The 26,656-nt window shown below is 54.4% G+C and overlaps 1 protein-coding gene across 2 annotated transcripts in view; it reads right to left on the reverse strand.

Moving 5' to 3' along the window:
• EFNB1 (ephrin B1) overlaps positions 1-26,656 on the reverse strand; it is a 47,811-nt gene that overhangs the window by 16,409 nt on the left and 4,746 nt on the right. Inside the window, exons 1-2 of one of the 2 annotated variants that reach the window (XM_015860126.3) lie at positions 3,879-3,928; positions 1,949-2,226 (exon numbers count right to left, since the gene is read on the reverse strand). In XM_015860126.3, coding sequence (XP_015715612.1) covers positions 1,949-2,226; positions 3,879-3,913 — 313 coding nt within the window. In that variant the 5' untranslated portion in view covers positions 3,914-3,928. Of the gene's footprint in view, positions 1-1,948; positions 2,227-3,878; positions 3,929-26,656 lie in introns of those variants that run through there. The other variant, XM_015860125.3, reaches the window with a different exon arrangement.

Consider the following 26,656-nt stretch of genomic DNA (forward strand, 5'->3'; position numbering starts at 1 on the left):
AGAAACGGTCGGAGCCGCACGGGCAGGGGGCACCGGGGGGACACAACAGCACCAGCACCGCTCCTGGGGTGGAGGCCGGGATATGGTGGGGGGGGGGGCAGTGGGAGTGTGACAGCCTCCAGATTCCTCAGTGCTCGGATGGAAACCAGATTTCAGTGCAAACATGAGAGAAAACTGCTGCATGTGGGACAAGGTTCAATGTTCTGGTAGTGGAATAAAAATGCAGTTGCAGTCTTCTAACTCTGAAAGGAGAAAGGAAAACCAAGGCAGGAAATAATAATTGAAAAAGAAAAAAAGACTGCTTTCACACCAGCAGCCAGATAACACAAACACAAGCAGCTGAGGAGGTGGCATGGGAGGGGACAGGTGTGCTGGCAGCCCAGGTGCACAGGATTTGCAACAAGGAAACCCATGCACTCGTTCTCCCTTGGGCTTCTATGGGCTCTGAATTTGTTCTGGTGAATGCATTTGTCCTGGAAAGGTACTTCCAGCTGCAGAGGGTGGTGGGCTCACTAGTGCTACGAGAGCTGCCAGGGGTACAGCTCGAGGTGTAATGCAGGACCAAGTGTGCCCAAGCACTTCCTGGTGTTTGCCCCAAACACAAAAGGAAAACCTCTGACAGTGCTTTCTGTCCCATCTCACGGCGACCACGCTGCAGCCAACCCTGGGTACACACAGCGAGCCAGGCAGGACCAGCAGGCGTGCGTAAAGCAGGAGGAGCTCATTGCTGTACCAGGTCCTCACCCAGCTGCAGCACTACAGGTCTGGGAGCAGGTGAGCAGAAGGGCTGTTTTGGCAAGAAACTGCTGCAATCCCTTTTACACCATCCTATGCTCAAGCCAAGCATTATAGAGAGCTGAGCAAATGTATGCTAAGGATCCAAGGGTGGGCTGAAATCTGACCTGCAGGAGCCCATTTGGCTGTTTCCTCAGTCCCGGGCTTAGTGAAATTAAGCTGCAGTGAAAATAAAGCAATTTCCAACACCAGATAGGGCAGCAGGGAGCTCTTAGGCTGGCAGCATCTCTGCGGTACCTCCTGCCCCACAGCCCCAAGCTGGAGGATGCCTGTAGGGTCCTGGCCATCCACTCTGACAGTAGAGAGCTCAGGCTAAAAATACCTCTCTGACCGACTCCAGTGCCCCAGCCTGCAGTCTCAGCTGACCCCTGTGTGCCAGGCTGCTTGTCAGTGAGCCCGCAGCATGTGACAGTGAGCGCAGGGGGTAGCAGGGCCTCCATGCCCTTTCCCGGCTGCTGTGTTGTGGGCTCGCACGCGATGTGAGCAGCCAAGCAGAAATCCCAAGGCATGGGGCAGAGGGAGAGGGAGGAGGCAGACATCACACAGCACCATGATGCAGCCCCAGCAACGAGCTCACAGCCACCATGGACGATGGGGATGTGCTGGTTGGTACCCATAGGTGCATCCCATGCGCATCGTCTGGGTGCTCAGAGGAAACTCAGCCTCCTTACTTCTACAGTGCCATGTTACAGATGGAAACAACGACAACAGGCCAACGTGTAGGATTTTACAGCCACTTATATCATAACAAGCTCCAGGAGCAGCTCCCCAGGCTGCTTTCCATGGCAGGCATCAAGGACGGCTGAGAGACTCTGCACACCATCAGCATCCCAGTGCCCTACAGGACGGCCCTGCAGCACTCCAGCCTCACAGCCTGGCTCCACAAACAAGCTCCAGTCACAAAACCTCTCCAGACACAGAAACCATTCCAGCTGCAGGCAGGTCCCTCCCTGCTGGAGGGGCCATCCTGGCTCCTGGCGTTGCCAGATAAGGACCCAGGACCCCTTGGCCAGCACATTCCTCCCTTCTCCCATCCAGTGGGAAATACTTTCCATGCGTATCAGCACTGAGCAGCAGCCAAGTCCCAAAGCAGTGCCTGGTGACACTCTGCAGGCCCCCGAAGCCCACGGCGAGGAAGAGGAGGGCGACTCACATGTGATGAAGTAATCCTGCTGCCGCTTGAACTCCAGGCCCATGTAGTTGGGGCTGAACTCCTGAAACTTGATAGTGAAGCGGATCTCCTGCTCGGGCCGGTTGCATGTCACCAGCACATTGGGGTCCATAACGGTGCTGCAGGCATCTGCCTGGTCCTTTTTCACCAGGTACAGCTTGTAGTACTCGTAAGGCTTGGATGGCTCCGCCTTGGGGCATATAATGTCCAGTTTGTCCCCAATCTCTGGGTAGATGACCAGCCCTTTCCCACTCATGAATCTGGAAGAAAAGGAGAGGGAGAGACATCAGCAACACTCACACCCAGGTGTTCCACTCCACGCTCAACCTACAATTTATTTTGGACATAAATTCTGCTGCTCTCCCTCCACAATATGCTTTTTTTGTTGTTTGACACCAACATAAAGCTCTCCTGTTCAAAGCAGCAAAGCCAGAACCTTCCCACCACCACTGCTGTCCTGCAGAGCTGGGCTGGGTTCTGCCCATGTGGTGTGCCCCAAGGCAAGGCAGCCAGCTTCCTGCAGGGCCGGCTGTAATTAGGGAGCAGTGGGGAGGGATCCCTCCCCGCCCCGCTCACGGAGGAATTCCTGTCCTTACATGGCAGAGAGGGAAGCATCTCGCAGGGCAGCTCCTACCCACCCGGCCACTGCTGAGGCTCAGCGGCGTGCCCAGGAGCGTGGGAGGACCGGATGGAGAGGAGCAAGGAGGGAGGAAAGCTATTTGGGGCTGGAAGGCAGGGCATTGCAGAGGGAAGGAAGGCAATGTGCTGATAATTAACATTCAGATTTCGTTATTGCGGAGCAACACTCTGAAGTAGAGGATTAGGGCAACAAGGAGGGAAGCAGCAGAGTATCTACTTTGATGTAGGCAACGTAATGCATTCTGATGGAAGATAACATGGGAATGGATGTTCCTGCAAAGCTCTCTGCTGCAACTCCCCCATGTAATCTGTGCAAACCAGAGCTGCGCTCCACCAGCCTGCATTGCACACATCCACAGCTCCCCTCTTCTCTGCAGCCCCTGCCCCATACCATGGCAATGGGGCTGCCTCCTCCCAGCGTCAGCAGTGCGGGCTGAGGTTCCAGGCACCAAAGAAACAGCATCAAACATACAGGACCAACCTGCTCTGTGGCTCCTGTGCAAGTCTTAGCAAGAAGCCGCTGAAACCGGAGCCACAGCAGCCCAGGCTGCGGGCCTCTCGCTACACGAGATTTACACGCCAGGGAAGGCAGGCGGATCCCAAGCCCACACACACCCGATGCCCTCGGCAAGGGCTCCTGAGTCGGGTTTCGACTGCAGGATCGGGAGGGACAGAAGACGCAGGCATTGCCTGCACCTCGCCATCAGCCCATGGAGCAGCTCCACGAGGCCACACGTGGGGACAGAAGCTATGACTGCCCTCCATCCACGCTGCCTCAGCCATGGAGCTGGATTTGGGTGTGCTGGCTGCATCATCCCATCTGCCTCTCACATCCCTCTGAGGACAGCAGGGCACAGTAGCCTGAGCAATGAAAGCAGGTCATCAGGAATGGGGACAGTCTCAACCATCCCCACTCGACCACCTGTGTAGAAACAGTTCTGCCTCCTAGAAGCCACAACCTCTGGTACAAGGCTCTCCAGCATCCCCAGAACAGAGCAGGAAGCTTCACCCCTCCGCAGCCAGGCTGCTGCAAGAAGGTGGAAGGCAGCCGGCGCTCCAGGTGAGCCACCAAGTAGGTCAGCTGGACCCCAGCCAGAGCATTACACGCGATAAAGGCTTCCCCCACCCACTGCCTGTGCCCTGATGCAATCCCAGGAGATGTTCAGTCGGAGATGCAAAGAAGCCCCTGCCCCTCCCTCCCCTTGCTCACCAACCCCACCCTATGCGAGGCCACAGACATGCAACGCAAGTAAACACTTGCATGCTCACTCACAGGTTCCCACCCTGCAAGGCAGCTGGATCCCACATTCATTTCTCCGCAGTTGGGCTGAGTCAGACGTTTTCTGGCAAAGGGCTCCCGAGTGACTCAAATTCCCTCCTTCAGCCTCTGCCAGCTCCCTCCTGCCCAAAAGATGCCAAACAGGAAGCCGCAAACAAGTCAAGCAGATGTCTCGCGACTCCGGAGCCAGGGCAGAGGGCTCCCATCCACCTCCCAGCAGTGCCAGCACAGCCCATGTGCCATCCCCGCGGCTCCGGGTCAGGTCACGCCAATTTCTGAGCACAGCAGGATGGGAAAACGTGGGGAAGGAGGGAGACGATAAGGGAACATCCACACGTGGCTCCCTGTCGGCATTCCGTAATCTCACAAAACTCAGAAACGTTTTGTTGTATTTGTTGTAAGGACAAAATCATAACCAATTTTCTTAACACAAACGCTCCATCTCAACTTCAGAAGCGCACAGCTTCTGCCTGGGCATCAGCCCAGCAATATTTTCCAGGCTGCCTACGCCAGCACCAAGAACCGTTCACCGGCACCGCACGCAGCACTCCATCACTGCCATCCCCACGGCTTCAGGAGCTCTGCACCACAGACCTGCACATACACCGCACACCTCCACCTACTGCGCACAGGATTCCTGCCCACATGCACATCTTACCCTTTGTCCTTCTATTCCCCTCATGTTTTCTCCTCCATTTTCCCGCTGGTGTGCTCCCTCTCTTCTCTAAAAGCCAGGCTGTCTCCAAGGCTCTTCAGCCTTAGTGACGATAAGAAAGCTCTGAAAGTACCTTCAAAATAGCTCCCACATTTCTTTGAACCCTTAATGATAGATCAAGACTTTTCCCTCAAACTGGGAGGCTTTTTGCAAGCAGTGGCTTGTGGCAGCCATCTTCAGGAAGCCTGCAAACAGATCCCATTGGGAGAGCAGCCAGGCCTCCAGAAACTCTCCTTTAGAACAAAAAAGGTGAAGAGCACCATTCCTCTCAATAACAGCCAAGAGAAAAGCACCAAGCATTTGGAAAAATCACCCTTGGTCATCACCAGAGCAAGTTTTGCACAGGAGAAATTTTCCTCTACGAGGGTCTCTGAAGGCAAAAAAAAGGCTCAAACTCTTGGCACAAGGTGACTCATCCTTACAAGGACACATCTCCAAATTGATGTTAACTGGAAAGAATGAACAAATTACTTTTAAATTAAAAGGTGAACTCGTTGAGCCCTAAGAGCACATACTGTAATTTTGGGGAGGATCAGCTGTATTCCTCATCCATACAGAGGATGATTTTCCTGCTTTAAGGTGGGGAGCGGAATCAAATTCAATTCAACCTTAAGGATGAAACTGTGACTGACAACTGTATAATAAAGCACTCGGGGATGCAGCTCGAGACATGCAGTGTATTAGACAACTTAAATTAGGATACAGCAGACTGGCGAAGCACTGAGGAGGATGGCTGTTGCTCAAAGCAATAACCTACTTATGTCCCAGCCCCAGACAGCTACAGCCAGCACTGGGGATGAGTGGACCCCACGGCAGTGATGGGGTGGGAATGCAGCAGGCAGCACACAGCCTGCAGCACCTTCCCCAGCACCTCTGCCATCCAAAGCCTTGCTCTTCTGGGCGAATCACAGCACGATGGTTTCAAGGGCAGCAGAACCAAACAGCCTTATCACTCTCCACCCCCCTCTGCTCTCCTACCACCCCGCAAGAAAGCTCTCAGATCTCGCACTGGTGCCAGCACAAGCATGTGAGGTGCCCATGCTACACACACTGCATTTGATGGGGTCGAGCGCACAAGGAAGAAAGCAAAGCCGCTGCTGGGCTGGAGAAGAACAGGCTGCTGCACGCGCCGGGATGCTTCTTCCCCAAGGACCTCCCAAGTCTAAAGGTTGGAGCCCTTCAAGTCACTACGAAACCAGCGGCAAGCACTTAAAGCCGATGCAAATCGGGAAGCGTGCTCTGCTCAGCTCAGCTGGGCCTCCTTTTTATCTGGAAATCTCAAGTGCTTCATGAGATCGAGCCTCGCAGCCGCAAGGAGACAGCTGAAGGGCTTTGTCACCCCCGAGCACAGCGCTGCTGCGGTTGGCTCGAGCTCAGCTCCATCCGTCCCTGCAACCCAGCACCTCTCATAGAGCACACAGCCTCCCCACGTGCCCCCTCTTGGGACAAGGAGTACATTTCTGCTTTGATTCATGGAGTATTTGTAACCACCACCAGTTAGCACCTCACGGAGAACATCTCCGCATCCTTTCTTTCAGAATCAGACACAGTGGGAAACACTAACTACAGCTACTTGAGTCACCTGCATTCCCAGCAAGCTCACCACCTCAGAGTGATGCTGGTGGCACTGGCACTGTCTCCCACAGACCCAGTTGGACTCCCAGTACTGCATCCCGAAAGTGCAGCCCCACGCACCATCCGGCCCCGCAGCCCCACAAATTCCTGGCCCTGCAGGTTCCTTGGGAGATATCAGGTGGCAGCGTCCAATTTCCTCATTGTTTCGGGAGGTGTTTTCTGATGGGAAAGGTGAAAAGGGTATTTGTGAGCCTTGTAAACCAATTCCTCCGAGTTGGGTAAACAAGGGGAGCTCTGTTGGCAGCCAGCCCCTGCAAGCCAGAGATGCCTGAGCTGAGAAACCCAACCAGGGGGCAGCCCCCAACCCAGACAGGGGCTCAGGGGCCCTGGGGGAGATCCCAGCCCCAGTGTGGAATCAAAGGGACAACCTCTGAACCCCCTGTGGGAGCTGACAGAGCAACACGGGTGCGACAAGTGGGACCAATGCAGTGACACAGGCTCCATGCTCCCCAGCTTGCACAGTGTCTGGTGTCAGGCACGGCTGCACTGACATCGCAAAGGGGATTTAATTGGAGAGGAAAAGGACCAGAGCGATAAGGGATAATCCCTCAAAATATGCCGCTGGGCTACTTGGGGGGATTTCTGTGGCCTTTGTTGCACCAGGCTGCACCCAACTCAGTTTACAGGACTCTGTACCCCAGAATGCTCCTCAAGCAAAGGAAGATGCATCCCACAGCACCTGCTGCCTCCTCCCTCTGAAGCATCCCAGCTCTGCCCGCCTGTGTCAGCACAAAGGAAACTGGTAAACTGCATGAAAATATACATGTAATTTAAAGAAGGGGCTAACATGCTTTTGAACAACCTATCTCCCAGCCCAGGTACTTATTGTGTCATGAGAACTACAAAACCTCTGGGGCAGGCATCACATTTCCCTGTGTCTGAAGAACAAAACGTACCTCTTACTGTATTTCAGGCTTTGCAGAAAACAGAACAACACAGAACAACTACCCTCTCCCTGGATAAGATACTCCAAAGCATGAATTCTGACGTACATACAAGATGACATATGCTAAATGCTGTTTTCTTCAAAGAAATCCAAAAATAACCATCTTGCAAGGAGGACATGTACTCTTAGCAGCCAGGGCTGCAGGAGGGCCTGGCAGAGTGACATGTTGTGAGCAGAGAGCAGCAAACAGACATTTAGATATGGCATTTACTGCTGTGCAAGAGCTACAGGTTCTGCTAGGCCTTCAGAAGCCGAGGACCACATCAGGAGAGTTCACCCTCCCAAGAGAGCGTATCAGCTTGCCTTACAGGTTATTTGGGGGCTACACCTTCCCCACGGCTCCCATAGGTCCTCATGGCTCAGAAATGGGCTCCAAGACAGGAAACAGCTCTGCAGCTGAAGTGGTCCAGTAAAAGACCTGGAGACTCAGTGGAAAAACTCATGAAAAGCATTTGCAGAAGCCCTCCACTGCCTGCCTTGTTCCCACCTGTTTTTCAGGAGCCCACGACCACATCACAGATGAGAGGGCTCTCTGCCCGAGAAGAGCCCTCCTGCCCATGCAGGCAGCCTCCAGCAGCCCACATCCATCCCAAAGAGGTGCAGGAGCAGCAGCATTGTGCTGGAGCACCAAGAAATCCAGGTTCCTACCCAGCTACCAGGCCATGTGCTGAAGGAGGAGGGTCCAGTTCCATACAAACTCATTTTTTCAATCTACAGTGCTACCACAATCCAATTTCTTCGTTTTGACTCTTGTGAACTTCTTGGAATAAAGATATCCCACAGAAGGATGTTCATTACAACTCGAGCAAAGCAGTTCCCTGCTCTCTTCCACCTCCCATCTGTGTCTATCACCTTTCCATTTGTCGAGTTCTTCGTCACTGCAAGGAAGGGTAAATAGAAGCACGTGATTCCCCATCCTCATGCTTTCAGATCCCACTTCTTTCATGTGCTCTTCTATTCTTAGTCTCCGCTAAGTGCAGCCTTCGATCTCCTTTTTCCTGCTAATCTCTGTATAATTATTTCCACTGCCCTTCTGCAGACCTCTTCTATTTCTGCGGTATCCGCTCTGTGCTGGGGCGATGAGAGGAGAGCACGGTGACTCAGGTGAGCCTTAAAGCAGCCTCGTGGGGTAGTCACTCCTTTGGCCTTGGCTCCAAGCACAACCACCAAAAGTCAGTGTTTTTCATTGGTCCTTTACACCATCCAACCTTGGTCCCAACTCCATGCTCTCCATCCATCCACCCTTCAGCCATGGAGCCCCAGGAGCAGCCTCCTGCCCTCAGCCCTCACACCAAGTTCCTGGGCAACATTCCCCACAGCCCAAGTCTTAGCAAAGAGGCCAGAAGCCACCTCTGCCCACCGGCTCATGTCCTCCACCAACGCCAACCACAGGTGGTTCCCACCACAGCACGAGGCTAATCACCCCAGCCCATTCCCTGCAGGCATTTAACCAGCTCCATAGCAATGCACCCTGGTCTGTAATTCTCTGGGATCATTCCTAATACCCCTAATGATAAACACAACGCTGGCTTTCTGCCCACCGCACCCCCCAACACAGCAGCTGAATTAAAGACGGATCTGCCTCGTTAGCGGTGCTTGGAGTGACCCCTCCCAGTTCCCCCATTCCCTTCACCCCACTTGCAGCCCCTCGGCCTCATTCAACAGGGAGGAGGCAGACATGGAGCATTTTAGTTCTGCTACCAGCACCCACAATCCCACAAGAAAGGGGCTGTGCAAACAGAATCCCATTCTTATCTCCAGCACAAAGTGGGGTGCCTGCACAACCTGGGAAGCCTGCAGCTCTGCCTTCTCCTCTTGCAAACCACCCCACAGAGCCCCCCGCTCCCCATTCAACCAGTCCCCCTCCCGGACACACTTTAAGGCCCCTTTTTTTTTCCTTTCCACATTTCAGGTTTAATGAGGCCCATTCAACCCTCCCAAAGACAAAAGGCCCTTCTCGTTTCTAAATGGATTTACACGACGCATCAGTGAGGCAGAAATGGGTTGCCATGGCAACGTGGCCCAGCCATCCCCCCCTACCCCCCCCCCACACACGGCTGCCATTTTGTCCCCATGCCGCACCCCAACCCCCCACTGCTTCCACAGGGGGAGCATGGAAGAATGGGGGGAAATGAAATAAGCCATAACGATGACGCAAGCTGAATGCACTGGGGAATGGAGATGTGCAGCCCCTGGGGACCCCACACCCCCACATACATCTCTAGGGTCCCAGCTCTAGGGGCCCCCCAGAACAGGAGCTCCTTAGACCAGGACACCCAGACCGTGGGGTCTGTGGTCTGTAGGATCCCCAGAACAGGATCCCATTGCTCCAGAGCCCCCCCAGGCACCTGTCAGGGCCACAGCAGCTACACCATACAGCCATAGAGACCTCCAGGACCTCTCTAGGAAGCAGCCTCTTCTGAGATGAACTTAAATCTACTTAAGTAAATGTTTCTCCCAGCATACGCAATCCCTTGCAAGTTTTTCACTGATGAGTGATTGGGGTTTATTATCAAACTGGAGTTAAAATGTAAGCAGAAGGCAAGTAAACACCAGCTGTGGGGGCGAAAAACAAATCGGTAACACCTCACGGTCCCAGCAGGAGGCTGAAATGGTGAAGCTGGGGAAGCTCTGTGCTCAGCTTCCACGTGTGTGTCTGCAGGGCGATGGTGGCTGCAGTGGTGCCAGGACACTACCCCACACCTCCCACAGGGCTCGAACACAGCAAGGCTCCTGCTTCACACCTCGTGCCCCAGCTCCCTCCTACGCCCAGCAGCGCAGATCCCATCACGCAGCGCCAACCCCTATCAGCTGCCCTCAGCTGTGATCTGGAAACACCACATCCCAAGGAACACGCAGCCCGGCAGCACCAGCCCATCCCTAAGCAAGGCTTTGCTCAGCCAGTGCCATTGGGAAACATGACTTCAAGTGTCAAGCACAAGCTGGCCAAACAAGCTGCCGGTCCAGCTTGAGCACAGCCGGCACTGCTCACACCTCAGCAAGTGGATGAGAGAGCAGCCTCACAACAAACACTGATGGGAGCAGCCAACAAGGGACAGCAGTCCCTCGGCCATCAGAGCAGGTTCCTCTTTCATTGTCACACACCAAACCACGTGGCAAAGGAAGTCCAGCTCAGGACCAACAAACACAGCACACTGGGGAAAAAGGGCCATTCCCACAGCCCCCAGGCAGGCTTCTCTGCCCATGCTCAGCTCCCTGCTTCCAGTCTCACAGTCTGCAAGCACTCCAGGTTCCAGATCACACCACACCTGCCACCAGCAGTACCGACTGAGGACTCCAGCAGTTTCTGATTGCCATAGGACAGCTCCATTCCCTGTGCTTGTTCTCAGCTGTCTGTCTCACTGGAGCTATGGGACCTCTGGGGTAACTTTGGGCTTTAATCACCCAGACACAGTCATTCCTTTAATGCAAGACTGGTGTTCATTTGGTGAACCTGATGGATTTCCAGCAGAGAAGCAGAGCAGATCGGACACAGCCGGAGAGGCGCTGACCGCGTGCACATGGCACCGAGGAGTTGCAAAGTTGCCGTCATGCATTACAGCCACTTCCCAGCTCCGTCCTGCACAAAGGCATTTGTCTGAATCAGCTTATTTATAGCTGCACGCCTCTATGCCGTGCTGCCCGCATGCGCTGCTGCCAACAATGTCCCCAGCCAGGGGACAGCCAGCAAGCTGCACATGGCCCCTGTGCTGCAGGAGAGCCAGAGGTGGGTGTGCTGAGTCCCTGCATGGGCACAGGGGGGGGTGCCAAGCTGGGTGACAGAATAAGAGCACCCAAGAGAAGGCAAGTGCTTCCGTAATGAGATGAGCTCCATTACACAAGCAGAAGAGGCTGGTCAAAGCTAATGCAGCACACCGAACGCACATCTCCTGCCAGGTGAAAGCTCTTCTGCATGACAAGAGCACAACAGTAGAATGCTCCACTGCCTATCCGCCCCAGATGCACCCACCCTGACCGAGGAGGAGGAGGAAAGCACGAGACCCTTACAGGAGCCAGGCACTGATGTGAGCACCCCATGTATGCAGGCGCAGCACCCAAACCGTACAAATACTATTTATCCCAACCCTGCAAGGAAAATTAAAAACAAGCCAGTAATTGAGGCCATTTGGAGGAGATTTAATTGGGGCCAGACCACTGGCGCAGGCTGCTGCTGCCACCTGCAGCGCTCTCTGCATGCAGTGACAGCGGCTTGGTGGGGGGGACCAGGGGCCCCAGTCCCTGCTCTCTGGGGATAGATGCTGTTGGGACAGGACATGGGATGCATCCTGGGTGCCATGTCTGCACTGTGCCCAAAGGCATGCTGCACACTCCTTACTGTCCCAGTCACGATACGCTGCTCCATCAGCAACAGAATCAAGCAGCTGGCCAAAATAATAGTTAATAATAAAAAATGAGAAAGTCTATTTCTACCCCCGAGCGCTATCAGCCCTCACCTCCCCTTGCAGAAATAAAGACAAGCCGTGCTATCTAATTAATGCTGTCAGGCTGCGGCGTGGGGCGGTGGTGGCAGCCACAAAGGTGGCGTGGGGAGCGCTGTGCCCGCAGCCCCGCGCCGTGCATCAATGGGGCCCCACGCTGCGCATGAGGTAAGATGCGATTCAAAGCAGGGTTTGTAAGAGGTTTTGTTTTTTAAAATGGGGGAGGGGAAGGGAACGGGGACTTGACAAGAGCTGACAGACAACTGAACAAAACCATAAGGGCCATGAATGGCAACACGGCTCTTTAATTGGCGTAGGAATGGAGAGAAAAGTGAGACAATGAGGCGCAGCCCTGGTTGCGGGGCCCCAGCCTGACGAGGTGCAGGGGAGTGAGTGTTCCCCTTCTGCTGCTGCTTGCAGCCCCCCAGTACAGGTTGTATTATTAATTATTAATATTATTAAGCTTGCTGGTCTTCGCCGATGGATACCTCTGCCCTGCAATTTGTTTAGACAACAGAAGGAGATACGACACGTCTTTGAACCAAGGAGATAAGGAAGTTCTGCCGAGGTTTTGCACCAAAGAAATAGAAGGCCCTGCTTGGAATCAGCCATGTAACACACCTCTTGGAAAACTAACACAAATGATATATATCAAACTGAAGATCATCTCTGTAAGTTATGCATGAGAGCAGGGTTACCCCCATGCATCCGCTCTCTAACACTCCAACTTGAGTCATACAGAGTTTCCTTATTGAACATCCTATGGTATCACCCTGGCCCATCATGCCCAGAGCTGCACACCCCAGGTCCCACAAAGCACCAAACCTAAAGGTGCCAAGGGAAGAGGAAAGCACAGAGGGGTAGGCACAGGGAGCTGAGTGGGACCACCAGGCCAGACAGTGCCTTCCACCCCCCAAAGAGCCCAAGCTCCTCTTGCAGGAGCCCGGCCAGGAACAACGTCCCGCAGCCAAGCCCTGCTCACCACCAGGAATTTCGAAAGCTAGAATTGCTCCGAAGCGGCACGGACCCAAAACCCAAAGCCTGGACGCTACAGACACAAAATGATCCGACGGAAGAGGATCGGGTTCCCCGCTCAGCTCCGTTTGTTTTTCTATTTTGCTTTGGTTTGGGGGAGGCCCAGGAACGCCTGTGCCCGTGCTCTGGCTGCAGCCCCGCTCCTTCTCCATTCATTTGGAGGCTGGGGGGAGAGGGAGAGACGGGTTAAAAGGGAACAAGGTCCAAGCAGCAGGGTTCCCACTTCTTCCCTGACCCCTCAGCAATAAGATGGAGGAGATTTCGCCTCCCAGTTCCAAAGCAAAGAATTACTTTGGCATGGCACACAACGGCGGCTGAGCGCCCACTTGGAAGGGAAGGCGGCGGCACTCACGTGCCCAAGGAACCCAAGAGCAGAGCGAGACCTCCCCGCCAGGCCCCGCTTTGTGATGCAGATGCAGCCCCAGAGCAGAGCAGTGCAGCCCCCTGCCCTATGCAGGAGCTTAGCACCGCTCTCCCAGTCCGAGGTCTGACTCCAGCCCTGGCACCTTCTGGAAGATCCTTCCCCCCACAAGCTTGGCCTCAAAAATTAAGAAATGAAAGCAAACAAGGGAAGGGATGAAGTTACAGGCTGCAGTTAGCAGCACGGCACAAGGAAGCAATCTCCACTCTGCTTGCAGCATGCTGTGCCCAAACCCCAACTGGTCCCAGACATGGGAATCCAAAAAAAACCCACCAGAACTGAGCATGGCAACAGCACCAGGGTCCTGCAGGGGACTGTAGAGCGTGGGGACAGGTCACCACCAAGGGCTCCCCCCAGGGGCATGGGGGGGCTCCCCAAGTGACTGAGCTCTTTGCACCCCACGTGCCAAACCTGGGCCCTGCTGCTCAGCGTGCCTTGGCTAAGCGCTGCTGTAGCTTGAAAGATTCATCCTGACATCAGAAACCGGGCAAGAAGAGGAGAGAAAGCCAGGAGCAGTTAGCACAGTGCGACGGGATGCTCAGCCCAGCACCGACGGGTCATGCCGGCTCCAGCAGCCCCGCGGGCAGGACAGGGCCGGGGCTCCATCCCCGTGACTAACACTGCTGCTTTTGATCTGCTGACTCCCAGGGTGGCGAAACGGGTTTTGTAATTTGGGCTAAGTCTGGAAGCGCCATCTTCCCAGGCAGCTGCAAATCTCTCCAAGCCCTCGTGTCATTACTAGGAACTGGCTGGACTACAGTCTGCGTTAGAACTTATTCAGGCTTTCTTAACCACTCCATTATAACAAAATGCATGCATACAATAACCATAACGACTGTCCACTCCGGCTGTGTAATAACTGCCCCAGTAACCAGGTCACACAATATTCCTGCCCTCTGAGTCAGCCCTGTAATCTTCACGCTATACTTGGCCATACAGGACTTTCAGCCCCACACCACAGGCTGTTTTGGATGGGTCTATGACAAAAAAGTTAAAGATGAGTCATAAGAGCTCAAAAGACGTTTTCTTTCTACCCCTCCCCCCCACCCCCGGCCTTTCCCCCTTGTCCTCATGCACACAAAATCTAAGAGATTCACCGAGGACTAGTGAGCCTGTTCCACAAGACAGCATAAGCCCAGCCTCCACCTCAGCCTGCGTTCCTGAAAGTCACTTGGCAGGGCAGAAAATGGCCCCTTTCTTCCTAAAGCCCCTCCTAAGACCATGGGAGGTCCTGTTGAGATGCAGAAGCCACAGCTTCCTGCACAGCAACAGGATAAAGCCCCAGCTCAGGGGTTTCAGCAGGGAAGGGGCCAGGAGCCTCCAAGCTTCCCCATGTCTCAGCAAAGGGACGGCAGCACAGCCACAGCACAGCCAGCACAACGCAGCCGTGTTGGGTTGAAGCCTCGCCCCTCGCTGAAAGAGATCTGGCTCGTACTTGCTTTTATTTTTAGGCTAGATACATGTACGGCTGAACTTTAATAAAATGTACAACCTCCTTTGGGGAATATGAGAAGCCAGAGAGGAACAAGAAAGCCCATTACTTTCTCCGGTGTCAGAGCAGCTGCCAGAGCTGAAGGTCTGCCCTTCTCTGGGGACGCTGCGCAGACCCAGCGGGTGGCACAGAGCTCTCTGCACCCAGGGCTGAGGCAAACACAGTGTGCAAGCTGGCAGGAAGCAATGCACCAACAGCTCCACGCACTGCAGTTTAAACAGAGCCAAGCCCAGCTCTCCACCATGCAGAGGTGAGCAGCAGCAAGACTAGAGATCTAGAGATGTGTTGGACAACATGATCTTTAAGGTCCTTGCCAACCCAAACCATTCCGTGAGTCTCTAAGCTGCTCCTTTTGCAGCAGCAGGGGTACCTGGACCTGCACTGCTGCAAGAATTCCTCCCCCACCAGCACAGCAGCATCTCATCAAAAGAGACTTTTAACACAACAAGCTAAAGAAAGCTCACCCCAGCCCAGCAGCAACCCTTTCTTTAGGGAGGCCACCACCACAAAAATCAGCTCTCCAGACATGTCATTAGGAGCTCCGTGGACTTCCTCCTACAATCCGTCACACTGCAGACCGGCCCGTCTGTCTTTAAGGCAGGATTTGCGATTGCAAAAGGGAAATGAGTTTGCTGGTCTCAGGGTTAGTCCCAAGTGCTGACTTCTATGAAACCAAAGCACTTAAGTGTGGCTGGCACCCACTGGGGCCAGCCTGTGTCACCCCACACCCAAACCCAGCCTACGGAGGGCTTTAATCTTGCACTGCCCTTTTGCAGCAGGGTAGTGCAGGCACCCTGGGAGGGCCCATAAATCTCACACCGCTGGCTGGCCTTTCCTCTGCATCGCTAGGCAAATAGCAAAGGAGCTAAAAGGCAGCAGCTCTCTCTGGCCGAGCTTTCTGCTATTTGCTTTAAGGTGATAGGGCAGGAACAGAGAAATTGCCTATCTCCTGGACAGCTTTTCTTAAGGCCCCAGCCTGCCTGCGTTCCCCATCACTTCCCTGGGAACCACCAGACAGCACTGAAGTTACCTTGGAGATATCCCTCTGCCCAGGACGCCAGCCAGCCTGGGGAAGGGATGTGCTGGCACCTGGAAAGAACACAGATAGCAGGGTAAGCAAAGCCAAGCAGAGCCCTTGGGAAAGCCCCACCAGGATCCTAGCAGGCACAGGGACAATGGGACCACATGCCACCAGCCTTCACAATTAGCCCAGGTGAGGTTCACAGGGATGGCGAGCAGGAGCAGCCCCTGTGCCTGAGGCTGGCACCTCATGTTTAAAGCCCAGAAACTAACCAGCATTGGGGAGGAGGAAGAGGAGCAGGGTAGAAGCACCCCATCCATCCCCACTCCCCGGGCCACCCTCATGCTGCTCCCACACCAGCTGTTTCCAATTGCCGGCAGAACCCACGGATGGGGACCATTCACAATCCCCGCCCCAGAGACAAAAACCCTCCAGCTTGCCACCCACACGCATGGAAGAAAGCTGACGAGATGCCGCAGGAGACCAAAGTTCCCCCAACCACTTCCTCCCCCCATAGTTTCGTTGCCAAATGCCATTCCCCAGGGCTGTACCCCAGCATCCCACTAGCTGCCTGCGGTCCTCTCCCCACCATGCACTGTGCCACCAGGATGGGGACATGTCCCCACAGTGCCACCGTGCTCGCTGTGGCCATTCCCCCAGTGCCAAGCTGCAATGCCCCACACACAGTGCTCTCTGCCAGCACTGCTGAATGCAGAGCAGAGCTGCTCTGCCCTGCTGTATTGCAGGGTGTTACTGCAACGTACCTTGCTGACTGCACAAGGGCAGCGGGCGTTCAGGACACCCAGCAGGAAAGGGGCTGTAGTGACTTTAAGCCTGTAGTCCTTTAAGCCTCAGGGTCGGTGTGGGTGTTAGCGGAGCAGCCCCCAGCTCTGCCCTGCTGGACCCCATAAAAATCCCCCCATAGATCCCTCAAGAAGCCATCACAAGCATCCTCAACCAGAGCAGACCCAGCCCTGGGGAGCCCACCCACCCTACACTGAGGCTTCAGCTGCCACCAGCTCAACCTTGCCGGACACACACAGCGCTGCTCAGTGCCGCAGCATCCCACCGTCACCTCCTTTCATCCTGCTACCCGAGTGCATTTTCATCCCGTTTTGCACTCAAGGGCTTTTATTATTATTATATAGTTTTTCCCCAAACTTATTAAGGAGAAAGTTCAACACGTCTGCAAGGACTGCGATGCACTAATTTAGAACTTACTGCGGTGTCGGCATTGCATTAAGCACTGCTGTCAACCGTGAGGACAGACTATGTCTATGTAAGAAATTACACCAGCAATTAGAGCTAAAGAGGCATGTAAAATTTCAAGTAAAAAAAAAATAGGAAAAAAAATGTAATGTATTCAGAAATGATAAGTGACATTCTTATTAGGATTAATCTAATTTTAGTCGAGTCATTTATATCCTGCCTTTGGAGAAAAAAGAAAAAAAAAAAAAAAAAAAGAAAAGAAAAATGAATTTCAATGTTAAAACCTGGATAAAAATTGGCATTTAGGAAACTACTTTCAGAAGTCGCCCCACATGATTAAGGGCAATGATCTTAAGAGCAAGTCAAAGAGAAGAAAAAGCTCTTCCATTACAGAAGATATTTGTTACACGGGCACGAAGCCCCCCGGCCCCACTGTGCTGAATCCCAGCCACAGGGCACAGCTTGGGGGGGGGGAGGAGGGTGGGATGGCCATCAGAAGCCTCAGCTTCCAGTGCAAGCATTACATGGGAGAAGTTTATAAGCATGCTTCAGTCTCGACTAAACCTGTTAACGTAGGTTTGTACGCACGCCAATTAGTGGCAGCCCACACCTCTTCACAAAGAATAGCTCTGTTTGACAATCCTGACATCATTCTGCAAGGAAATTACATGTTTTGCTGATACAGGCAACTGCGTGGAAGCGCCGACTGCGGCGCAGCACCAACCCAATCATACGTGTCCTGAGCAGAACGCAGGCATGGGGCACTGATGGGGCACTGATGGGGCACAGCACCGCAGCCAATCCTGACTTCAGCAGGGTTTGTATTGCCTGGAGATGAGCAGAGCATCACTCCTCCCCTGGAGTGGAGGAAGGCTGGTGCGGCTCAGAGGTGAGGAAGAGAAGCAGCAGCCAGGAGGTGCTCAGAGCAATGCTTCTGGGTGCCAGAGCACGGGATAGATCCTGCACTCAGCATGCATTCATGAGCAAGAGCAGCAGCAGGCACTGCAGAGAGCAACACTGCCCTTGAGGTACAGCAGTGACCAAAGACAACAAAATTAGTGGGCCAGCTTGGCTTACCTCCCCAATTATGAAATCCCCCAGCATCAAATCCCAACTCATGAAGAACCATCAGGGCACTGAGGTCTCCCCTTGCATTGCACAGAGGTGCACCAGCAGCAGCAGGCATGCTCATGCCATTAAGAACCCACACATCAGCAGGGAGCACAAGGAAGCACGGTGGTGTGCTCCCACCCCAGAGCTCTGCCACAGATCACTCGTCTTTTAGCAAAAACTCACTGCTGGCCTCAGGCACCATCCCTGTGCTGCTGGAACCAGCTGCCAAGGGCTGCCCCCGGTGGCACAGGTCCTGCCTGGCCCTGCGGCTCAAGCCCAAGCAGCCCCAGCCTGCAACACCAAGCAGAGCAGAGCGCAGCAACACAGCAAAGGGAGAAGGGAAGAAACCTCCCAGGATGATTATTTTATTTTCTACTGACAGTTTCAGCCACGAAGGCCAATAAATCCTGATTACAGATTTTAAAAACGCTTCCTGCAGACACTTGGACCATCAAGGCAATTCCGGGCTCCCATAACTCCCGTTTTATGATGGTCATACATGTCAACTTCTCACAGAGTCCGGCATTTCAATAAAAATGACCGTAAACCTAGATTAGAGATTAAAGGACTGCCTCAGAAGCTTGTCAGAAGAAGAAACAAGTTGGCCCGCAGTTGGCCTGCAGTTCTGTTACCAACAGGTAGGTCATTTCTGATGGTTTTACACCAGCAGTACATTAACAGGCTGCCAACAGCTCCACGCACAATGATGCAGGGACACAGAGCTGGGTGCAGGCAGCAGGCACGGGAAGGAGTCCAGCCCATGGAAAGCTCCAAGCCATTCTAAGACACTTAACCGTGGAATCACTGGGGTTGGAAAAGCCCTCCCAGATCCCCAACCCAACACCAGCCCACCGCACCATGTCCATCACTACATCCCTAAGTGCCACAACCCCACAGTTCTGAAACACCTCCCGGGATGATGACCCCAGCACTCCCTGCGCAGCTATGCTGTGCACCACTACCCTTTTGGAGAAAAGACTGTTTCTAATATTCAAAGTGACCCTCCACTGCTGTAACTTGAAGCGATCAGCTCCCATACTATCACTGGCCCCGTTCCTCTGCACAGCTTTCCATCCCTCTGCCCCAAGCCTGCAGCGATGGACGGTGTTGTTGTAGCCAAAGTGCAGAACCCAGCACTCAGTCTCGTTGAAGCCATGGGACGGTGAAGCACCGCAACAAGGGACAACGTCACATGTGGCCAAAATTCACGGTGCTCAGCTCCATCAGCACAGCTGAGACATGGTGCACATTCCCCTCCCTTCGAGCTCACTTTGACAGCACAGATGCAGCTGCCGGACCTGCCTGACCTTCCTATGTCTCTCCCACATGCCCTTCCCTCCTCCCCGGGAGCAGCTCTGTTCTCATTTCTCCTCCTCTTGCCTTTGCAAGGTTAGCTGTGCCACGCAGGTGCATGTGGAGAGGTGACAGGAGGGGACAGCCCATCACCAGCACTCCACCACCTCACCAGAGTGAGCCAGGAGGAATGGAAGTGTCTCTCATGCAGCCAACAGCACGGGCTTTTACGGCATGAGGTTCATCGGATGAACTGGTGCTCACATTTAATAAACAGAGAAGGAAAAGAATGATGAGAAAAAAAGCAGCAGAAAGAATGTCGGATGACTCACAACAGACAACGTCACATCTCCACCAGCACCGAGAGGTGCTGAGATGATGCCAAGGACAAGGGCTGGGTCCAGGCTGGATCAAAAGGATGGCACTGCTGGAACCAGCCCTGCGAGCAGGGAAGGGACACAGGAGAGCTCGCAGCATCCAGGATGCAGCCATGCCCCCCACTGCATGCAGCCTTACCCAGGGCAGCAGCAGCTAGTTTCCCTTTGGAACAGGACTCACCAGCTGTCTGCTCCCTTTGACAAGCAGTGGGTGAGGATGCTGTGCCCAGCACCAAGCCCCTCTCTTGCAAAACACTTCTCCAAACCAAATCTTAAATCCTGCTCTGGTCCCAGAGGCAGCTGAGGATGAAAATGGCCACAGTCTGTCACTGCAAGGTGTGACCATCCCCATCACATTGCTGCCCACCCGCTGGGCACGTGGGGCTGCCCCTCACTGGGACACAGGCAGTGACGGGGTCAGCGGGAACACTGGCTGATTGTAGGTGCTCCAGCTAATTGTAGGTGCACCCAACAAAGTGTCACAGTGATCAAAAAGTGCCCTTTCCTGACCACATAAAGAGCCCGGAGCTCTGCTCACTGAAGGAGGCTGGTGCCCTTTCTGCTGGTGTCTCTCAAAGTCCATCAAAAAGTCCCATTTACATCAAAATGCACTTCCAGACATGCTTCAATTTTACTTTTCCCCTTTCATCTCCTTCCACCCTCCCACCCCACCTCGCGGCCCTATTGTCGGCGAGGCATTTGTGGCACCTCACGCTGCAAGAAAGCTGCCAAAGTTAAAGAAACAGGACAGGAAGAATGAAGCTTTCAACTAAGCAAGAAGCCGGAATCGCTGCTGGTCGCGCTCCAGCATCCGCGCAGGGCAGGCAGGAGGCAGCCCGCTGCTTGGCGGCCGCCCCGGGGCACGGTGCTGGCCACGGCCTCAGCCATGGGTCCTGGCTCTCTCTGGCTTTCTGGTCAGGCTCCGGTAACCACAGATGGTTTTAATGAATTTTAACAAAAGCCCTGGGCAATGGGTTTGGGATGAGTGGTCCCACACCCGGCAGGGGGCTGCCACGACCCAGTACCACCAAAGCCAATGAAGCACCCAGGGTGATGGATTCAGGTTCCCCCTCTCCACCACAGAACTTAATGGAGGAGATGGAGTGTTTTCTCCCAGCTCCAGGTTCCTCTGTGCTGTTTGGTAGGAGAAGCCTCTGCCAATTGGGTTTAATGAACTATCTCTTTCCAGTCCAGCTCCCTGCAGGCTGCATGTCCCAAGGCAATTCCTCCAAGCAGAGGGGAAAGAAACTTTTGGGAGACCTGCATTGAAAGAGGCACTATTCCCAGGCTGACTGACAACCAAACCCAAGTACAACCCGCTTCAGGTTATGACAAGCACAAATGAGCTTTAATTCCGGTCTACAACCATTAAAGCCCAGCTCCAGCAGTGCAGTGTAATCCAGCCGCCTCTCGCCCAGCTCCTGTCCACTTCCCTTAGCATGGAGCTTTTTCAGTCCTTCCTTCCTATTGTCAAGTGCCTATTTTTAACCCCGAGCATTATTCCTCCCTGCATGGCTTCAGAAGCTCTCCGGGGATGATCTGGAATTGCTGAGCTTGTACAAGGCGAAGTGACTCCACTCTCACCTTCAGAAGCACTACAGAAAGCACAGGAGTAGTAAATTTCTCTCCACTCACACTTTCCTTTCTCCTTCCCACCGAGCTTTGTCCTGAGGCTGAAAGCAGGGGAAATTGTCCATCAGCCTGCAACCCGAGCCGAGCCATTCTGCTCCCTTTTCTCCCCCAGCGCCCTTACCAACAGGCTGCATTTATCCTCACTGCACTGAAAAAAAAATCAAAAACAATAAAAACCCACATCAATACGCAGCAAAGCAGGGCCAGAGCCACAGCCCTGAAGCTGAGTGCGAGAGCAGCACCACTGCAGAGTTTCACACATAAGCAGCTCTCCCAGCACCCAGCTGAGTGCAATGGGGAACAGCCACATTCCTGCCCCTGTGATGTTCCTGGAGCTGCAAAGCAGTAATTAACCAGGAGGACAGCGGCGGAGGAGTCTGAGAATCTCTACCTTGAGGAAAGTTTATCCAAACAACCCCCATTTGTTCAGCAGTGCTCCCTTCCCGGCCTAATTCATGAAGTGCTTCCAGCCCAGCTGAGCGCTGGAGATAAGCCCGCGTCCCACCGCACATTTGCGCTGCATTAGCCAGATGTTTACATTACTTGGCATTAAGAACCAATAAATAATCATTAATACCGTTGCTGGCGATGCTGCTCTCTGCACGAAAGCGCTGAGGCCAAGAAACGCAGCGCAGACGGCGCAGGAGCAGATGGGGTGGATGAGGAAAATGCAGCTCCTGCAGCCCACCCAGCCCCACACAGGGCTCACACACCCAGCAGTGCTCATGGACACAGTGATACCCTGAGCTCAGCACCACAGCATCACAGAGAGCTCCTGGAAGCCATCAGCCCACTGCTTCACTACTTGTCACCCCCACTCCATCCTGGTGCAAGGAAACCATCCTTTCTACCCGAAAAGCCCTTTATCTGTCACGAAGCAGGAAGGAGATGCTCCTGCCGCTCCCTGCAGAACGGCTGCTTTGCAAACACAAGGTGCAGAGACACGGGGGGAACTGGGAGGACACGTCCTCAGATGGGACAACAGGAGTTCCTCTGTGCTGCTACAAAGACACAGTACATTCACATTCCACGTGCCAGCCTGACATCCCAACTGCTGTGTGTGCAGCAGAGCCCGTGCACCTCCACCCCAAACTATGCCCAGAAAGGAGAACTGAAAAACAGGCAAAGTGCTTCTACTGGACTGAAACGTACAAACCCAGTGCACAGCAACACCATGAGAACCAGCACCAACCATCCCAGTGCTGGAGGAATGGAGCAAGGTGCACGGCACAGCCGGAGCAGTGCTCAGATGGACATCCAGCTTCCAGCCCTGCTCACACACCACAAAGGGAGGAGGTTCTGGAAAACTTTCGTGCCTCTCCTGGATGTTATGAAACTGAGGAAGGAGCATGAAACTGCCTGCCGTGGGTGGGAGCACCCAGGGCTATATGAACAGCGCTCCAGGATTCCAGCGCTGTATGGGAAAGCACGCTGCGCTCCCCACCCTGCACACGCCCTGGCAGGAGGGCTTTTATTAATTTTATTTACTTTTTTTTTTTTTTTTTTTTCCTGAGATGGTATAAGCACAAACAGCCCCAGCAGCCCTGTGTAAGGGGGTAATTAGAGAAGCAGCTCCATTGCTCACCAAGTCAGGGCAGAGATCAAAAGCACCATCCCGCATTAAAGCCCCCAGTACCTGGAGCTGCCCCTCTGCAAGGGATGTACATGGCACCGCCATGCCCCACAGCCTCTATGGGGAGCAGCACAGGGCTGTCCCCACCAATTGGGACTGTCACTGAGCACTCTGTGGGGGGTACCTTCTGCCCACACCACTACCTGGTGTCCTCACTAACCCCCATGGGAACAAAGTCTCACAACACAGAGGAGCAGTGCTGGGGCTGCTCCCCTGCTTCATCCAAGGGGGAAAAGTCCCCAAGACCCAACACAAGTCACCACAGTCCCTCTGTGCCATTAGTGGGGTGCACACACCAAGGACGCATCCCCGCCGAGTTTACACCAAGTAAGAATAACACGGGTTGAAAAACAAACACAGCTGAAGGGGAAATTCCAGCCGCCTTCGGCTCTTCGCACCTCTGCACAGCTTCCTGAAACCCTAACCCGAGTGGCCCAGCTCTGCCCGGCCAGTACAGCAATGGGGCACTGAGCTCCACTCCTCCATTCCTCATCCTGCTGCAAAGGACTTGGACTCAGTGACCCTCAGGGGTCCCTACTGATTGGGGATATCCTATATTGTATGAATCTGGGAGCAATGGGGTGCAGCGGTGCCAGCTGCAGAAGGGACAGCGAGTGCCACCACAATGCATGGGGACGCTGGGGACAGCCATTAGGGTGGAGTCTGGGCAGCCCCAGCTCCTGCTCGGCACAGCAGAAGGCGATGCACATCCCTGCCACCTGGAGACGGGTTGGTTTTTTTTTTTCATAGATTTTTCTCTTGAAGAAAAAAAAGATCCTAAAAATAATTGGCTAATTGGCCCAGCCCCAGTTCCGTGCTCACAGTGAATTCCTGGCTCACTCTTGCATGAAGCGTTTATTAAATACATCAGAGCAGGAGATTAGGATAAATCACAACACCAGGCAAGCCAGAGAAACCGGGCGGTGCCAGGTGGAAATTTCCCATCGCGCCCAGAGGGAGGAAGCCCAGCATTCATCCCAGCCCCCGCAGCGCTCCCCTGCCTTGGGGCACAACTCAGCCAGGGGGGGCCCAAAGCGCAGCCCCCAGGGACACAGCCCCACGTATTGCTGTCCCCACGAGGGACCATTCCCCCTCCCCACACGGGGGGTTGCTCCCTCCTCTCGATCCCCAGCACCAAAGCAGAGCCCTTTTAGGGGAAAGTGTAACGCAATACCTGGAAAATTTCTCCCACCCGCTCTCCGCTGCCAAATTTAAAACATATTTGCTGCTCTGTGCTGAAGAAATGTAACCTGCTGCTTAATTCCAGAACATCGATTCTTTGGGGGCAAGGGAAAAATCCCTGCTCCTCTCCTTACAAGCTGCGGTACCAAACCTGGGTCCCTCCTGCATCCTCAGCAGGAGCATCCCCACAGAACAGGGGAGCACCTCCAGCAGCACCATGGCCACAAAGCAGGACAGGGACCCACAGCTGCCCAAAGGAGGGGTGGGGGCTGCTGCCAGCCCTGCAGGAAGGGGACCCCTCACCTCCACTCCCCTCCGCCCTGCAGAGCAGCCCCCAGCCCTGCCCATTCGCTCCAGGAATTTTCCATAGGGGCTCCATTTGTAAGCAATGCAGCATGAGTGGAAAAAGGCTGCGTAGCGAGGGGCGGTGGGGGCTGAGGGAGGGCATGCAATGCGTTTCACAGACTGAGCGATCCGACAGGGCCCATTAAAGGAAACAATTTGTAATACAATAATTATTACGTCGTTTCTCTGGACTCTTTCCTAAGCCTCTCTTTAAACAGTTTGAGGCTTGACGTGCCTGTATAAAACAGACATGATCTATGGGGCTAAGGATGCTCGAGGACCACGCGCAGTGGGATGATGCTCTCCCACACCCCACAGCCCCAAACCCAGAGTCTGAGGATGCTATGCATCCTAGGATGGGGAGGCAGGACCTGCATTCTCCCCACTCCACTTTTGTGCTCCTGCGCCCTCGGCTGCACATCTGAGGAGCACAGCAGGAGCGAACAGCAGAGCGGGAGCGAGCAGCACAAATCCCCAGGATAATGAGCCCGGAGGAGGGAGACGGTGGGCTCTGTCTGAGGAGGGAGAGCTGCTTTTATTGGAGAGGCCTAAAAGGGCCATAAATCCTCCAATTCAAAGGCGAGCTCGAGCTCTTTCAAGTCGGAGGAAGGCCTGGGATGTGTCAGCCAGAGGACTAACCGTGCCGCGTCCCCTGCTGAAGTGGCCTCTTCAGAAAAGCTGTTCTGCAGCCCGGGATATTACACCCAGATCCTTTCCATATGCTGCCCGTGCACCACAGCCCCCCCTGCACGCAGCCCCCCCTACACACGGCCCCCTGGCACCTGGTCCAGCCCTGCACAGCGCAGGGGTCCGCACACACCGCCCCTTCCCAGTGTATAACCCTCTGGACTGCCCCTCAGAGCCAGGTGGGGAAGGGGCCCGGATCTGGGGGGGCCCCCTCAGACCTCCCCCTCGCGTTGGGCTGTGTTACTACATGAGGACAGACAAAGGAGCACCGGCTCCGTGCTCCAACATGCACCGCTCTGTCCGTCCATCTGTCCAAAACCAGCGTGGCAGCAGGAAAGCACTGAACGCTCAGTTGAGGAGCGTGCAACCATTGCTCAGCCTTAATGAGAGGGAATGCACGCAAACATTCTGTGATTGATGTGAGTGGGGTAAGGATATTTATAGCCAACGAGCAGCAAAAGAGCACTGTGGGCAGCACCGACCCAATGCTGGTGCATGCTGAGAGCTGGCACAGCATCCCCCAAGCAGTACTGCCCTGGACAGCACATCACACAGCACCCTGCCCCTTCCCCAGCACCAGCACATTCAGGGAGGTGCATATCCAACCTCTGACCCCTCCTTGGGGCCGCTGCTTACAGCCAAAGGTCACAATAGCAACAAGATCTGGATCTCAGATCCAAGCAAAACAAGAAGGACCCACTCAAATTCAGGGAAACAAGTGCCCAGATGGCATGGCCAGAGCATCTCTGCCACAGCAGCACTGAGCAACACCAGATTCCATGTGGGGCACAGGTGGGGAGAGCTCACACAGCAGCTGCTGTGGGCTCAAACAAGGGAAAACCACCCCAAAGTGCTCCCTGGGGGCAGCCACAGTGCCAGCAGTGCCCCTCACCTGCACCACACGCAGCCCCGGCCCAGCAGAGCAGTGTTAGTCAGTCTTATCCACACAGTAGGACCCAGCCTCAGCAAGGTGGTGGAACCGGGCACCTCCAACTGCTGGCATCGCACTGCCAAGCACCAGTACTACACATAGCACTGCCCTGAGCCCAGTACCACTGTCCTGGCTCTGGTGCCAGCCAGGGGACAGTGCACACATGGCAGGAAGAGCCTCCCCAGGAGATGCTCAGGTGCTGCCCAGGTTTGGCAGAACAGAACTTTCCAGGATGCTGGAAAGGAGTGTTCCCTCCTCCAGCAAAGCAGCGAACAGGAAGGGAAATGGAAAAGAAAACTCAGCAGAAGGCAGCAGCACGGACTCTGCTCTCCCCAGCTGAGAGCACAACAAAGCCCCACAGCCAGCACCACATTCCTGCCCAGATGTGAGGCCGCGATAGCGCCAGGCCCGCGGTCCTCCTGCGCTCCCGATACAAGCCATCATTAATTAGACACAGAATGGATTTCAGCTTTGTTTCTCCCCACCCTGTTTCGGCTGCCAGACTCCAAGTAGCATGTGCTACTGATCGCTACAAGATGTTTTCCCACCGGGCTCAGCGCACTTTGGCTGCCGAGCGGCAGGGACAGGCACGGTGCATGACAGGAACCTGCATGGGGAAGAGAATGGCATCACAGGGGACACCTCCCTGAGTGCCACGCAGAGGGC

The sequence above is a fragment of the Coturnix japonica genome, chromosome 4, assembly GCF_054131305.1.
Source record: "Coturnix japonica strain WE chromosome 4, WE-NBRP24, whole genome shotgun sequence".
In the NCBI taxonomy this organism is placed as follows: Eukaryota; Metazoa; Chordata; class Aves; order Galliformes; family Phasianidae; genus Coturnix; species Coturnix japonica.